The sequence below is a fragment of the Saccopteryx bilineata genome, chromosome 1 (assembly GCF_036850765.1).
Source record: "Saccopteryx bilineata isolate mSacBil1 chromosome 1, mSacBil1_pri_phased_curated, whole genome shotgun sequence".
In the NCBI taxonomy this organism is placed as follows: domain Eukaryota; kingdom Metazoa; phylum Chordata; class Mammalia; order Chiroptera; family Emballonuridae; genus Saccopteryx; species Saccopteryx bilineata.
Window position 1 is genome coordinate 351,212,922 of NC_089490.1, and position 13,378 is coordinate 351,226,299.

The window sequence follows — 13,378 nt, forward strand, 5'->3', positions numbered from 1 at the left end:
GCTCTGGTCGTGACAGAGCTACGCCCCGGAGGGGCAGAGCATCGCCCCCTGGTGGACAGAGCGTCGCCCCCTGGTGGGCGTGCCGGGTGGATCCCGATCAGGCGCATGCGGGAGTCTGTCTGACTGTCTATCCCCATTTCCAGCTTCAGAAAAAAAAAAAATTATATATATATATATATATATATATATATATATATATATATTACATAAATAAATGAAGAAAGTAATTATCTCCTCTTCAGTGAAAGACATCCATATTTATTCACAAGTCTTTAGGTACCACTCCAGAAGAAATTGTTTTCTTTGATATTTAGCAATGGGATTTGATCAGAATTTTCTAGAACAGTCTCTTAGGTTTTATAAAAGCTGTGACTGGTGGGCATCTAATCTAGTGGTCTTCAAACTAATCATATGTTCCCTGGAGAAATGAGAACATTCCTGGAAGTGCCTGAGCACAAATATATAGTTTTAAGGGAATAAATTTTTAAGTATCTTTGCTTAAATTGCTATGCCAGAAGTGTATTGTACTGTATCTCTGTTACACTATTTTTTTTCTTCCTTTACACAATCTTATTCACTCACTTTATCAAAATTTTATTTAATTTAAAAAAAAAAGGAGAGGAAACTAGGCATAGCTTTTAAAATCATCTGGACTTTTTCCATGATATACCACAGTGTGTAAAACTTTATGAGAAACCAAAGGGACTCTTGAAAATATTGTCATAGTTTTTGATAAAGTGAATGACACTATGACTGGATAATTATTCTTGTGTAAAATAAATGGTATCAATTTTATTGCTTTTAACAAAAATTAAAGAGGAATCCAAAGGAATTATCATTAATTAAGTCATTAAAATAATAAGAGATAATTATATGTTTTTTGTCATTCCAAAAGTATTTAAAAATGGCACTGGACTATAATTAAATGAATCCAATAACATCTTATTTATGTTATCAAACTTAACAGTATTAAAATTTACATAAAAGAAAATAAATAGGAATATAATTGTTGCTAAATTGTTTTTCATTCATTTAATAAATAATATTTTTAGATAAAGAAAAACCCAGGCAAGCCATTAAGGGATGAATTTTCAATTAAATTTTCTTTTAGGGGCAGCAGTATTTTTACTTTTATTTATTTTTAAATTTTTTATTGAATTTATTAAGATAATATTAGTTAATAAAACTATAAATTTTTACTTTAAATGTATTAAAAATTGTACTTCATGCATGTTGTATTTTTATTTTCTTCCCTCCATCACCTTTTATTTGGTTTCCTTTATGCCCCTCCCTTCTCCCCACCACCCTCCCTTTCCTCCCTTCCCCTCACCCTGGTAACCACTGCACTATTATCTATGTCCATGAGTCTCAATTTTGTGTCCCACCTATGTATGGAATCATACAGTTCTTAGTTTTATCTGATTTACTTATTTCACTCGGTATAATGTTATCAAGGTCCATCCATGTTTCATAAATGATATTATGTCATCATTTCTCATAGCTGACTAGTTAGTATTCCATAGTATACATGTACCACATCTTCTTTATTCCATCCCCTATTGAAGGCCTTTTTGGTTGTTTCCATGTCTTGGCCACCGTAAACAATGCTGTGATGAACATGGGACTGCATGTGTCTTTACATACCAATGTTTTTTAGTTTGAGGGGTATATACTCAGTAGCAGAATTTCTGAGTCATATAGTAGTTCTGTTCTTAATTTTTTGAGGAACCACCATACTTTCTTCCATAATGGTTGTACTACTTTACATTCCCACCAACAGTGAATGGGGGTTTCTTTTTCTCCACAGCCTCTCCAACACTTGTTATTACCTGTCTTTTTGATAATAGCTTACTAACAGGTGTGAAGTTGTATCTCATTGTAGTTTTGATTTGTATTTCTTTAATAGCTAGTGAAGATGAGCATCTTTTCATAGTATCCAAAATTTACAAAGAACTCACAAAACTCAACAAAAAACAGCAAACAATTCAATAAAAAAATCAGAAGACATGAACAGACACTTCTCCCAAGAAGAAATACACATGTTGTATTTTTATGTATTAATCAGTATTAAGAAAGTAAGTCAATACAGAATATACTTTTTAAACAGGATCACAAAAGGATAAAAAATAAAACACATGGACACAGAGAGGTGGAGGTGAAGGAGGATATGAAGGGATAAGTGGTGATGAATGAATACTTGACTTGGTCTGGTGAACACACAATACAGTGGATAGAGTTGTGTTATAGAATTGAGCACTTGAAACCTGTAAAATTATCTTAACTGGAGTGTCTGAATAAATTTAATAAGAAAAAGAAAGACATGAACAATGCTTGCTTTATGGTTCACCAATTTTAAACATCCAAATATAAATATAAATTTGTTATAAATAATTATGATAGAGTGATTGTTAAAATAATTTCAACAAAAATACATTATATGTTCAAAATTTTTCAGTGAAAGTAAAATAAAAATTTAAATTCAAGGAGAAAAAACATAAAATGTTATTAACAAATGTTTCTATTTTAAAATTTATGATTTCAGGTATCAAAACCATATATTTGGGTAGTAGGCAAAATGCAATATATAGATCATGTTTCATAGAAATGTATACTTGAAACCTATATGATCCTATTAACAAATGTCACCCAATAAATTTAATAAAAATCATAATGTATTTAGATTCCATTCAGTATTTAAATATGTGATATAACAATTTATTTTAAACTGACTATATTTACAATAGATCTCAAAACACATGCTTAAACACTATGTAAATTATGATAAAATTTTTATATGTCATTCTAAAAATGCATAAGCAGGTACATAGTTTTTTTTTACTTTCTATTAATTATTTTTGAGAATACATACAAATTTTGCAACCACTGCGTTACACAGACTGAGTACTCAAAAAAATAAAAAGCCACTGTGTAAAGGTGACCATAATGAGCTGGATGGGATTGAAAAGAATATAAAGTGGTAAGAAAAATGTTTACATTGTCATTGGAGGACTTGAGAGAAGCTAAAAGCCTGTGTCGTTACTCACCAATCAGCACTGTCTTATTAATCAGCTTTACATAGACTTGTATGGTTTAGGAGGTGTGAAGAAGGTCATTCTCATTTGACCAAAGGTCTTCAGAAAACCATGGACAGCCATAAGCAGAAATAAGCAGTGTCAACTAGACCTATGTTGACAGAGCTAGCGAAGGTGTGGTATAAAGTAATAGAAGAATAGATAAAATATACAGTCCATATGGCATGGTGAGATTGCTGATGTCTAAAGGGACAAGGGGAAAAGGGAACAAGAATATCCAGGCATAGTGACACCAGAACTATCTGGTCCTAAAACAGAGCCTGAGATTTTACTAAAGCACAGTTTGGTGCTTTTGCTGGGATTCATAGGATCTGTGAGGTTGTTCATATTCTACTTTGTGCCTAAGTTGAGGCTGTTTAGTCACCTATTCCTCATTCTCAGAGACTCCTAGTGCATTAATTCTAGGGGTAGAGACCACTGTATGGCAAATCATAGGGACAGTTTGGTTCCTTACATAAAAAGAAGGAAGTTGCCTCAGAGAAAATTATATTTATTTTCCCATATAATTTATTGTTTAATCAAGGACAATTTAAGAGGGAAAGGAAGTACTGTTCATAATGATGCTGAAAAAAAATAAGTATAAACTATGACTATCTGGGGAAAAGCAGAAAGTATGCTCACCTTACTTAAAGGTGTGTTCTTAGGGTGGTTTTCTTTGGTTGGGAGAGATGCCTAACCCACCACAAAGGAAATATATTTTATTTCATTTTAAATATTAAGTCTCAAGCCTTTACAGTCAGCTATTTTCTAGGCTTTTGCTAGGAGTTTTAAGAAAGAAAGGAAAAGAAAATTTATGATCTCTGCTTTCAAGCTGATCATATCTATTAGAGATGACATGCACATGTGCACTTAACAAAGACACATGTGCATTGATTGATAGATGTGAGATGGGAAGGACTGGGGATAGTTCTTGTGATTTAGATTCAAGCCTATGTCAATACTTTGAATATCTTGTTTCTATTCTACCTCAAAATGCCTAGTGTAGAGCTTTGTGTACAGCAGAAAACCATCAGAGTTTGTGGACTGATTCAAAGTTCCTATTCCTTTCTGAAGTGATTCAAAACAATTCTCTCTTGCAAGAAAAAAAAGTGGTGATTCGCTGTCGAACTGGCTTGGTCTTGATGCTATAAATGATGGGGTTGAGCACAGGAGGCACAAAGAGGTAGATGCTAGACATGAGTGTGTGGACCAGGGGTGAGGCATGCTTAGCAGCACGATGCATCACAGATACACCAATCATAGGCACATAGTACACAATCACTGCACAGATGTGTGACACACACGTGTTTAGAGCTTTCCGCTGTCCTTCCCCAGAAGCTATGTCTAACACTGTGCAAAGAATCAGTACATAAGAAACCACAATGAATAGTGAGTCCAGTCCAAAAGTGGCTAGGACAATGGCCAAACCCAAGATGCTATTGAGCTTAGTATCAGCACAAGGCAGCTGGATCAGGTCTGAGTGCAGGCAGTAAGAGTGGGAAAGGATGTTAATGTGGCAGTAGGGCAGCTGCCTCAAAAGGATTGGAAGGGAGGCCATGAGTGTCACACTCTTCAGTGTAATGCCCAGACCCATGCAGATAATGCGGGGCAGGGTCAGTATGGCTGTATAGCGCAGTGGGTTGTAGATGGCTACAAAGCGGTCATAACTCATGGCCAAGAGGACTCCCGATTCCATGCATGAGAAAGTGTGAATGAAGAACATCTGAGACAGACAACCATCAAAGTCAATCTGGCGAGCATCAAACCAAAGAATGCCCATGACAGTGGGCAGTGTAGACACAGAGACACCCACCTCAGCCACAGCCAACATGGAGAGAAACAGGTACATGGGCTCATGTAAGGCAGGGTCCACTTTCACTGCTGCCATGATTAGGCCATTGCCCACAATGGCCACAATGTACATGGTGAAGAAAAGGATGGAAAACCAGCCATGTTGGGCCTCCAAGCCTGGGATTCCAGTCAGAAAGACAGATAGGACATCAAGACTTCCATTGTTCTTGGCTCCCATGTCACCAACAGCAAAGATCAGTCTTCACCTGACATTTAAAAAACAAGACAAAGGTAGTTCCCACCTCTAAGGTCTTCTGCCTCAGCAGCTGCCCTTAAAGGCTGAAGGAGGGAGATGAAAGGAGGTTGGGAAAGTTGCAGTCGTTTACATCATTATGAGTAAAAATATAACAGACATTTTCTTCTCACCTCCTCTTCTCTCCTGACTGCAAAATTCCTAAAATTTTACATGTAATGAAGATATTTGAGACTATACAATCATATGACAGACAGCATAACTTAAAAAGAGCAGAAACACAGGAATATATCATAACTGGATCAAAATTCATACTCAGCCAGTTACTGTGTCATGTGGATAACTTATTTATACTCTGATCCAAAGTCTGTTTGTTCTTTTTTTTAACTTATAAAACAGAGATAATAATAACACTATTCTCTTATTTGTATATAAGGAAGCAAATGAGAAAATTAACATAGTATGCTCATGGTTTTAGAGCTCCACAATGGATTCTGACAGACTTTACTTTGAAGCCTGATTTACAGTTTATTCTCAGCATGACCTTAAGCAGCTAAACTAACTTTCCCAAGCCTCTGTGTGTTCATTTGTAAACTAAGGATAAAAATACATCTGCCTCACCTGTCCGGTGGAACACTGGATAAGGCATCAACCTGGGGGTGCCAAAGTTGCTGGTTTAGTCCCGAGGTTGCTGGTTGGAGCCCAGAGTGGCCTGCTTGGGCCTGAGGCCACTGGCTTGAGCTCGAGGTCACCAGTTCATCCTGATCAAAGTACATATGAGGAGCAATCAATGGATGCACAACTACATGGAACAATGAATTGATGTTTTTTCTCTCTCTCCTTTCTTTCTTTCTCTCTCTCTCACTCTTTTTCTCTCTCAAAAGAAAGGAAAAGAAAAGATAATATCTGCCTTATATGGTTGTTATAAAGGTAGACAAGATATTGTATGTCATATGAAACACTGAATAAATATAAGCTATTTTAGTCTTAGGGAGCTATTAAGACCAAGAGAGGAAGAGTGAGTAATATACCAAAACCTAAGATTCAATTTCTGCAGAGCCTGGGTGATAGTTTAGAACCACAGACTCTTTATGTAGTGATGTTCTCATTTCACTATAGATATGGGAGTAAAATCAAGGCTGATTTAGAGGAGTCATAAGAAAGAACTGAGTTGTAGCTTTATCAATGCAGGTCTGAGAAAATACAGAGTCTGGGAAAATGGTAATCTTTGTGTTCCTCACAGAGGGGGTGGGGATGTTTTGAATAAAGCAGAAACACTGGTGTTAGAAAGTTCAAAATGGACAAATATAAATAAAGAGTTAAAGGATATAGATATTCCATGAAAATTATACTAATATACAAGTGAACTCTGAGTTTAAAAAGAGTATTCAAAAAGGCTATTAAATAAAGAGGCAGTGGCTTTAAAATAGCAGATGTGATCTGGAATCCATGAAGAGTTCCAAGACACAGAGATAAAGGACACCATTAGTGTTCAAGAGATCAGAATAAAATATCTAAATACCAACCAGAAGGTAAAAATAATATATAATATAATACAGTGTAAAGTAATATAATATAACATTATGTAATAAAATATTATAAATTAAATTTATAAAGTAAATTTTGAAAATATGAGATTGAAAGATGAAGCTACAATTGGTATAAGAACTGAATTTTCTCTAATCACCCGTTTATTCACTTTTTCAGCTGACTTGGTTGTAAAATTCACTGATTCATTATCACTTATTTATCCTGCAGTTACCCAATGTTGATGTGAAATGATCCATATAGCCAACGAGTTTAATGGAAATGCTGTTAGAATGGATAAACAGTTAGGAGCAGATGTGGCTAGCTCAGGGAATACAAAGAGTTAATCATGGAAAAACACACGGACAATGTAACAGTGAGAATAACCCCAGAACCTACATTCTCTTACTCTTCAATTTCAAACCCTTTCTTCATGCACCTCTTTTCAAAGTCCCTAAAGAAGTCCCATGCATTCTATCTCTGCTTCCCTCAAAGTTAACAACTTCCTGAAAGGTGAAATATATTTGCTTGGACTTTTATCCATTAATGTTCCTTGATTCTGCCTTGCAGATCAGGGGTTCTCAACCTTGGCTACAAATACCGATCACCAGCTGAGTTAAAATCCCACTGCCCAGGTAATACTCTTTACTGATTAAATTGGAATCTCTGAATGTGGTACATAATACCAGTATTTTTTAAAGCTCCAAGGTGAACTCAAAGTTAAAAAGCACTCCAGACCCACTTGGTGACATTTTAGTTACTTTATAGTGACATTGTTTTAGTGCCGCCCAAACCTTCCTTTTTTTTCTTGTTTTTTAAATAACCTACCAACCCCACTCCTGACCTGTGGGTTAAACATTCCTCTGTGTTTCACCGTCTGCTAGATTCTTCAGATGGAGTTCTTTTAAACAAACTTGGGTTTGCTTCTAATACTCCAGGGTGGTGCCCTCAGAGTTAACCTAAGTTTAGGGCTAGCATTGCATATCACTTCCTTATAAGTGAACCCAAAAACAGAGAAGGGCCTAGTAGGAGCAATTTGAGGATTTATCTAACTGTTTCATCTGGATTCAGTCTTTATCTGCCTTACCTGAAACTTCCTGCCACTAGTAAAACCACATCTTGGACAGGAAGTAAAGGTAAAGCTTGAAAACACTAGTCATGACCCATGTCATGGTGGAAGAATGTACAAGATGGGGAATAAAAAGGGCAAGAGAGCATAGCTACAAGAAATGATAACCAGAGAGGCAGTTGCCTCATTATCCTCATAGCAATCCTATAACAAACATGCTAAGTGACTTGCTTTAAACCAGTGAGTGGCTAAGCTGAGAATAGAATCAAGTTCTCCAAACTGTATATTCTGTGGTCTTTCCTATGAAGCTCAACAACCAGCTTTCTAAAGCTAATGCTACCTAAGTAGGAAGAAGGGACAGATACTGGAGAAGTTGATAATCTTTATTTTTATAGGCAGAGAAAAGGACAAAATGCAGATAATATTTTTCTTCCCCTGTCTTATATGCCAACTGGGAATCAGGTGAAAGATACTTCTAAAGTGGCCCCCTCTCAGAAATCCACTGATTCAGTTGTCAATTTGACAGTCTTTCTCGAACCTGAAACCAGAGTCCAATCTTATACCCACTGAGAGATCCAACTTCTCATTATCTTTATCAAGCCCACACTCAGCTTGAAGACTACCAATGCTGGGGAGCTCATTGCACCTAAAGCCATTATTTTGGTTAGATTGCATTGCCTTATAAAATCCTTCCTTATATTGGACTTGAACCTACTTCTTCCACATTATACATAATGTTGCAGACACAAGAGACACGATAATCGTTTTAGGCTTCAAGTAAATATTGTTTTTCCATAGTATCTGTTATTTTCTTGTGAAACACATCTTAATTTGTAAATATGCATACACTTGTGTAATTGTTTATTTAATGCCTATATTTCCAGAGTGTAAACTCCATCAAAGTAAGTTTGGTATTGGCTGCTCTTTAAAAAATTTTTGATTCTTATATACTTAATCCTAGCACAGGATCAGGTACATCGCAGATGCTTAATAAACATTTAACTGCATTAATAAAAACTTGAATCAATAAATAGTATCTGAAAGTGTCAATCATAATAATATCATGTAATCTTCCTTTTTTTCAGATTATCTATCCTAATTCTTTTAGTTACTCAAAGTAGCTGATTATTGTTTTCCTCAGCACAAGTCATCCTTCAGTGTGTCTCATGGATAGTAAGTTTAATATGAGTCAACAATGTGACATGCAGCTTACAAAAAATTAATGGCCTGACCTGCGGTGGCACAGTGGATAAAGTGTCTACCTGGAATGCTGTGGTCTCCAGTTCGAAACCCTGGACTTGCCTAATCAAGGCACATATGGGAGTCAATGCTTCCCGCACCTCCCCTTTTCTATTTCTCTTTCTCTTCTCTCTCTAAAATGAATAAATAAAAATCTTTTAAAAAAAACTAATATATTTTAGGCATTATTAATAGAGGTAGTTTATTTAGAAAATAATATGTTCGAAAATATAATTTATAATTCTATCCTTTCTTCTTTTTTCTACTTACATTGTCTTTCTCTGTCTTGTATTGATATTTTAAACTCTTACTATTATTCATACTCAAACTTTTATCTGTAGCTTTTTAAAAAGAAATAATAAATTTCTCATCCATGACTTCAGATCATTTTATAAGGACTTTTCCTATTTTCTTAGAATTACATTTACACCTCTGTTCTCCTTGTCATACTTTGGGCACATTTAGGGTTAGACTTGTGCCCAGTTCATCCTTGTCTCCAGAGCACTTCATGATTCTAACACCAAGACATGCTTAAAGATTAGGAATTAATAAAAGCATGGAAATACTTCTCAGAGCCATAACAGAAGGTCATTCAGTTCTGGGTTTAATAATGCAGATTAGAGTTAAATCAACTGAGACACACTCAAAGGCAAATAGGATCAAGTCACTTAAAAAGCAATTAAGGCCCTTTCTGCTGCCATCTTGTTTCTGTGTTCCCCACACAAAATGCCCAGTGAAGTCACAAAAACTGTCCCTGCTACAAAGCAGGAGTTGCCACAGCCCCAGGCTGAGGCTGGGTCTGGAACAGAATCCGACAGTGATGAATCAGGACCAGAGCTCAAGGAACAATATTCCACACAGGCAACCACACAACAAGCCCAGCTGGCAGCAGCAGCTGAAATCAATGAAGAACCAACCAGTAAAGCCAAACAGAATCAGAGTGAAAAGAAGGCACAGAAGGCTATGTCCAAACTGGGTCCTTACAGGTTACAGAAATTACTAATGTCTAAGGATAGCCTCTTGGTTATCACAAAACCAGATGTCTACAAGAGCCAGCTTCAGATACTTTCGAGGTTGTTGGGGAAGCCAAGATCAACGATTTATCTTCGCAAACACAGCTAATGACGGCTGAAAAATTTTATTTAAGAGAAAGCTGGCTCAAACATTCAGTAAAACACAGGACTCCAACTGTACAAGAGGAAAGTAAAGAGAAAGAGGTTGACAAAACAGGTGTGGAAATTAAGGACATAAAATTGATTATATCACAAGCAAATGTGTTGAGAGCAAAGGCAGTCCAAGCCCTGAAGCATAACAACAATAATATATTGTAAATAAATACTATTATGGAATTAACAACACAACCATCTAAAAATAAGGACCTTTTCTTGGTGTTTCAAATGAGTAACTTCAGTTTGGTTTAAAATTTCTTTCTATCGTTCATAAAGTTATGGCTTCCTGTAGGATAGAAAAAAAAACACTTAATGAACCAGTGAAGATGTGTTTTGAGAAGAGAAGACTGTAGAAGATGCAGGGGTGGTGTGGGCTCAACGGGTAGTGAGTGATAGGTAGAAATCACAGGGAGACAGTTTGTGGCTCAGGTAAGGAAGGAAGGTTTTTCTGAGTCAAAGCTGCATGAGGAGATAATATGTTCTGGTCAGTGAAGATGTTCAAGCAAAGACTGAAAAACCTTTGATAGCAATGCCAAAGAAAAATTCTAGCATCTGTTTAATTGGGATTAAATGCCTTTTCAACTCTTCTTCTGTCCTCAAGCCTGGTGTTTCAGACTGTCCAAGTCTCTCCTATCCCATGACCCTGAGAATATCATGGCTGTGATTTGTGTTGCCAAAACAGAGCCAAGTTCTCAGTCCTTGAGATGAGATCATTATGTGTCTTTCACTGCTAAAGCAGACCCTGAAAGTTTTATTGAAAGTATTTAGAAGAATGCAAGGGAATGTGAATGAATAGTACTCTTTTTGTAGAAAACCTGCACAAAAATAAAATTTAAGGATTCTTCTGTCCTAAACCTCTCCATCAGAGGCCAAACACATCATGGCTAAGTATACAAACATATAAATATACCTCGACAAAGACTCATCAAAGATACAGAGGCATGAAAGAGACTAAAAGAAGCACAGAGAGGCACAAACAGAATTGTGGCCAGAAACACACTTTCGGTGCATATACCTAGAAGACACAAGCAAGCAGGTTACCTGAGTAAGCTTTGAGAAGTGACAGTTGAGTTAAAAGACAGAAGGCAAGAGTTCACAATGACACTAAGAATGGGCCTCTGGCCGGCACTAGCCAAGAGAGGAGAACAACTTTATGTTTCTGAATGAGAGCTCCCAGATGTCAGAGCCTCTGGGGTCCTGCTTAGCCTAATTGTGATGCTGTGCTGGTGATAGGAAAAGAAGGGGGACTACATTTTCCCTTGAGAGAAAAAAAAAAAAAGCATGTCTCCTGGAGACACTGCTCTCTATCCACAGAGAAAGTAAAATTCCAACTCCTTCTTGTGATGAAACGTAGGATGGAGACAAAGTCCTGAAGCTCCATGGCAACATCTCCCCATCTAAACTCTAATTGTTAAGTCTCAAAACTGGGATTCTGAGTACAGAACGCAGAGTTCATTTTTTCTGAATTCTGTCTTTAAAACTTATATCATAGAAATAACCTGAAACTTAAAGCCTAATGAACAAATTCTAGGACTCAGAGCCCAGGGAGCAGAGCTTACAGCCCAGAACCAGGCCCAGAATTGAACCAATGTTGGATATAACCATGGCTGCCTTTACCCACTTATCTCTGTTGTTTCTACTCAATTCCATTCAACCCTCCACCAAACTGTACAAGATTTAAGTGTCCTTTGGGACAGACATTCCTGAGTACTGAAAGACCATGAGGTTCAAAGTCACACAGACGTAGGTTTGAGTTTTGGTTTTTTTGTTTTTTGTTTTTTTGACATCTGTCAGCTTTATGATTCCGGGGAAGTAGCATTTCTTTAATTTGGAATCTGATCTGTAAAGGGCTAGTACTTATAGACAGGGGGTAGAGATTCAAATAAAAAAGAGGAAGTGATATTTTTAATGTGATTGTACCAAATACTGTATTTTGGCTCCATAAGACTCACCTGACCATAAGACACACCTAGGGTTTTAAGGAAGAAAATAAGAAAAGAAATATTCTGAACCAAATGGTATGTTAAAATATTCAATAAAGGCCCTGACCGGTTGGCTCAGTGGTAGAGCATCGGCTTGGCGTGCAGGAGTCCCAGGTTCGATTCCTGGCCAGGGCACACAGGAGAGGCGCCCATCTGCTTCTCCACTCCTCCCCCTCTCCTTCCTCTCTGTCTCTCTCTTCCCCTCCCGCGGCCGAGGCTCCATTGGAGCAAAGTTTGCCCTGGCACTGAGGATGGCTCCATGGCCTCTGCCTCAGGCGCTAGAATGGCTCTGGTTGCGACAGAGCAACGCCCCAGATGGGCAGAGCATCGCCCCCTGGTGGGCATGTCTGGGACAGAGCAACACTCCAGGTGGGCAGAGCATCACCCCCTGGTGGGCATGCCGGGTGGATCCTGGTCAGGCTCATGCGGGAGTCTGTCTGACTGCCTACCTGTTTCCAACTTCGGAAAAATACAAAAAAAAAATTCAATAAAATACCATATTTTTCACTCCATAAGATGCATGGGCATTTTCCCCTCCACTTTTTTTGGGGAAAAGTGTGTCTTATGGAGCGAAAAATATGGTAACTTCTTTCCCAAGTACCTAGTCTGTCCCATTAAGTGCCCTATATGACTTCTTCTTTGTTTCATTTTTAAATATAGTAAGGATGTATTGAGGGAAGGAATGGCAGGAGAGCTCTCTCATTTTTGTATCAAGTGGTGGGATGTATTTAGGGAAGTAAACAGAAGATAGATGTAAAGAAAACTTTTTCTTCCCCTTATGGAACTTTGAAGTGCCTCAAAGAGGCAGTTAGAAAACCCTTTATACTTTTCATTATTGGAGAGTGACTGTGGAGTGGCTGAGAACTGTTCCTCAGAACCTCTGTGTTAGCTCTTTCTGCGCTATATTTACACCAACTTATGGAGATAATAGGCTATGAGTCTGCATTTTCCTTCACCACTAACATCATACACCTGTAATTGTCAAACACCATCCACAATCTGACCTAGGCAAACTTTGAAGACATCATTTCCCAAGTTTTTCCATGTAAAATTTCTCTGTGTACACAAAGTTGCTTGCAAATATCCTAAATATTTTATACCAGTCCTGTAACTGAGACATAGACAATAGTATAGTGATTGCCAGAAGTAAGGGGGAGTTTAGGGGAGCAAGAAGAGTTTGGTAAAGGGGGATAAATGGTTATGGAAGGAGACTTTATTTGGGGTTGTAAATATGCAATACAATATAATAATGATCTATTGTAGCATTGTATACCTAA

The 13,378-nt window shown here is 37.2% G+C and overlaps 1 protein-coding gene and 1 pseudogene across 1 annotated transcript; one reads left to right on the plus strand and one right to left on the minus strand.

Moving 5' to 3' along the window:
• Positions 1-4,149: 4,149 nt before the first annotated feature.
• On the minus strand, positions 4,150-11,209 carry LOC136320622 (olfactory receptor 51I2-like). The gene is made up of 3 exons (XM_066253782.1): positions 11,161-11,209; positions 5,737-5,876; positions 4,150-5,128 (listed from the first exon to the last, which is right to left on the minus strand). Exon 3 carries the CDS (start codon positions 5,098-5,100, stop codon positions 4,150-4,152), a length of 951 nt encoding a protein of 316 aa, XP_066109879.1. The 5' UTR covers positions 5,101-5,128; positions 5,737-5,876; positions 11,161-11,209.
• Positions 9,677-10,255, plus strand: LOC136320623 (nascent polypeptide-associated complex subunit alpha pseudogene; annotated as a pseudogene).
• Positions 11,210-13,378: the final 2,169 nt, after the last annotated feature.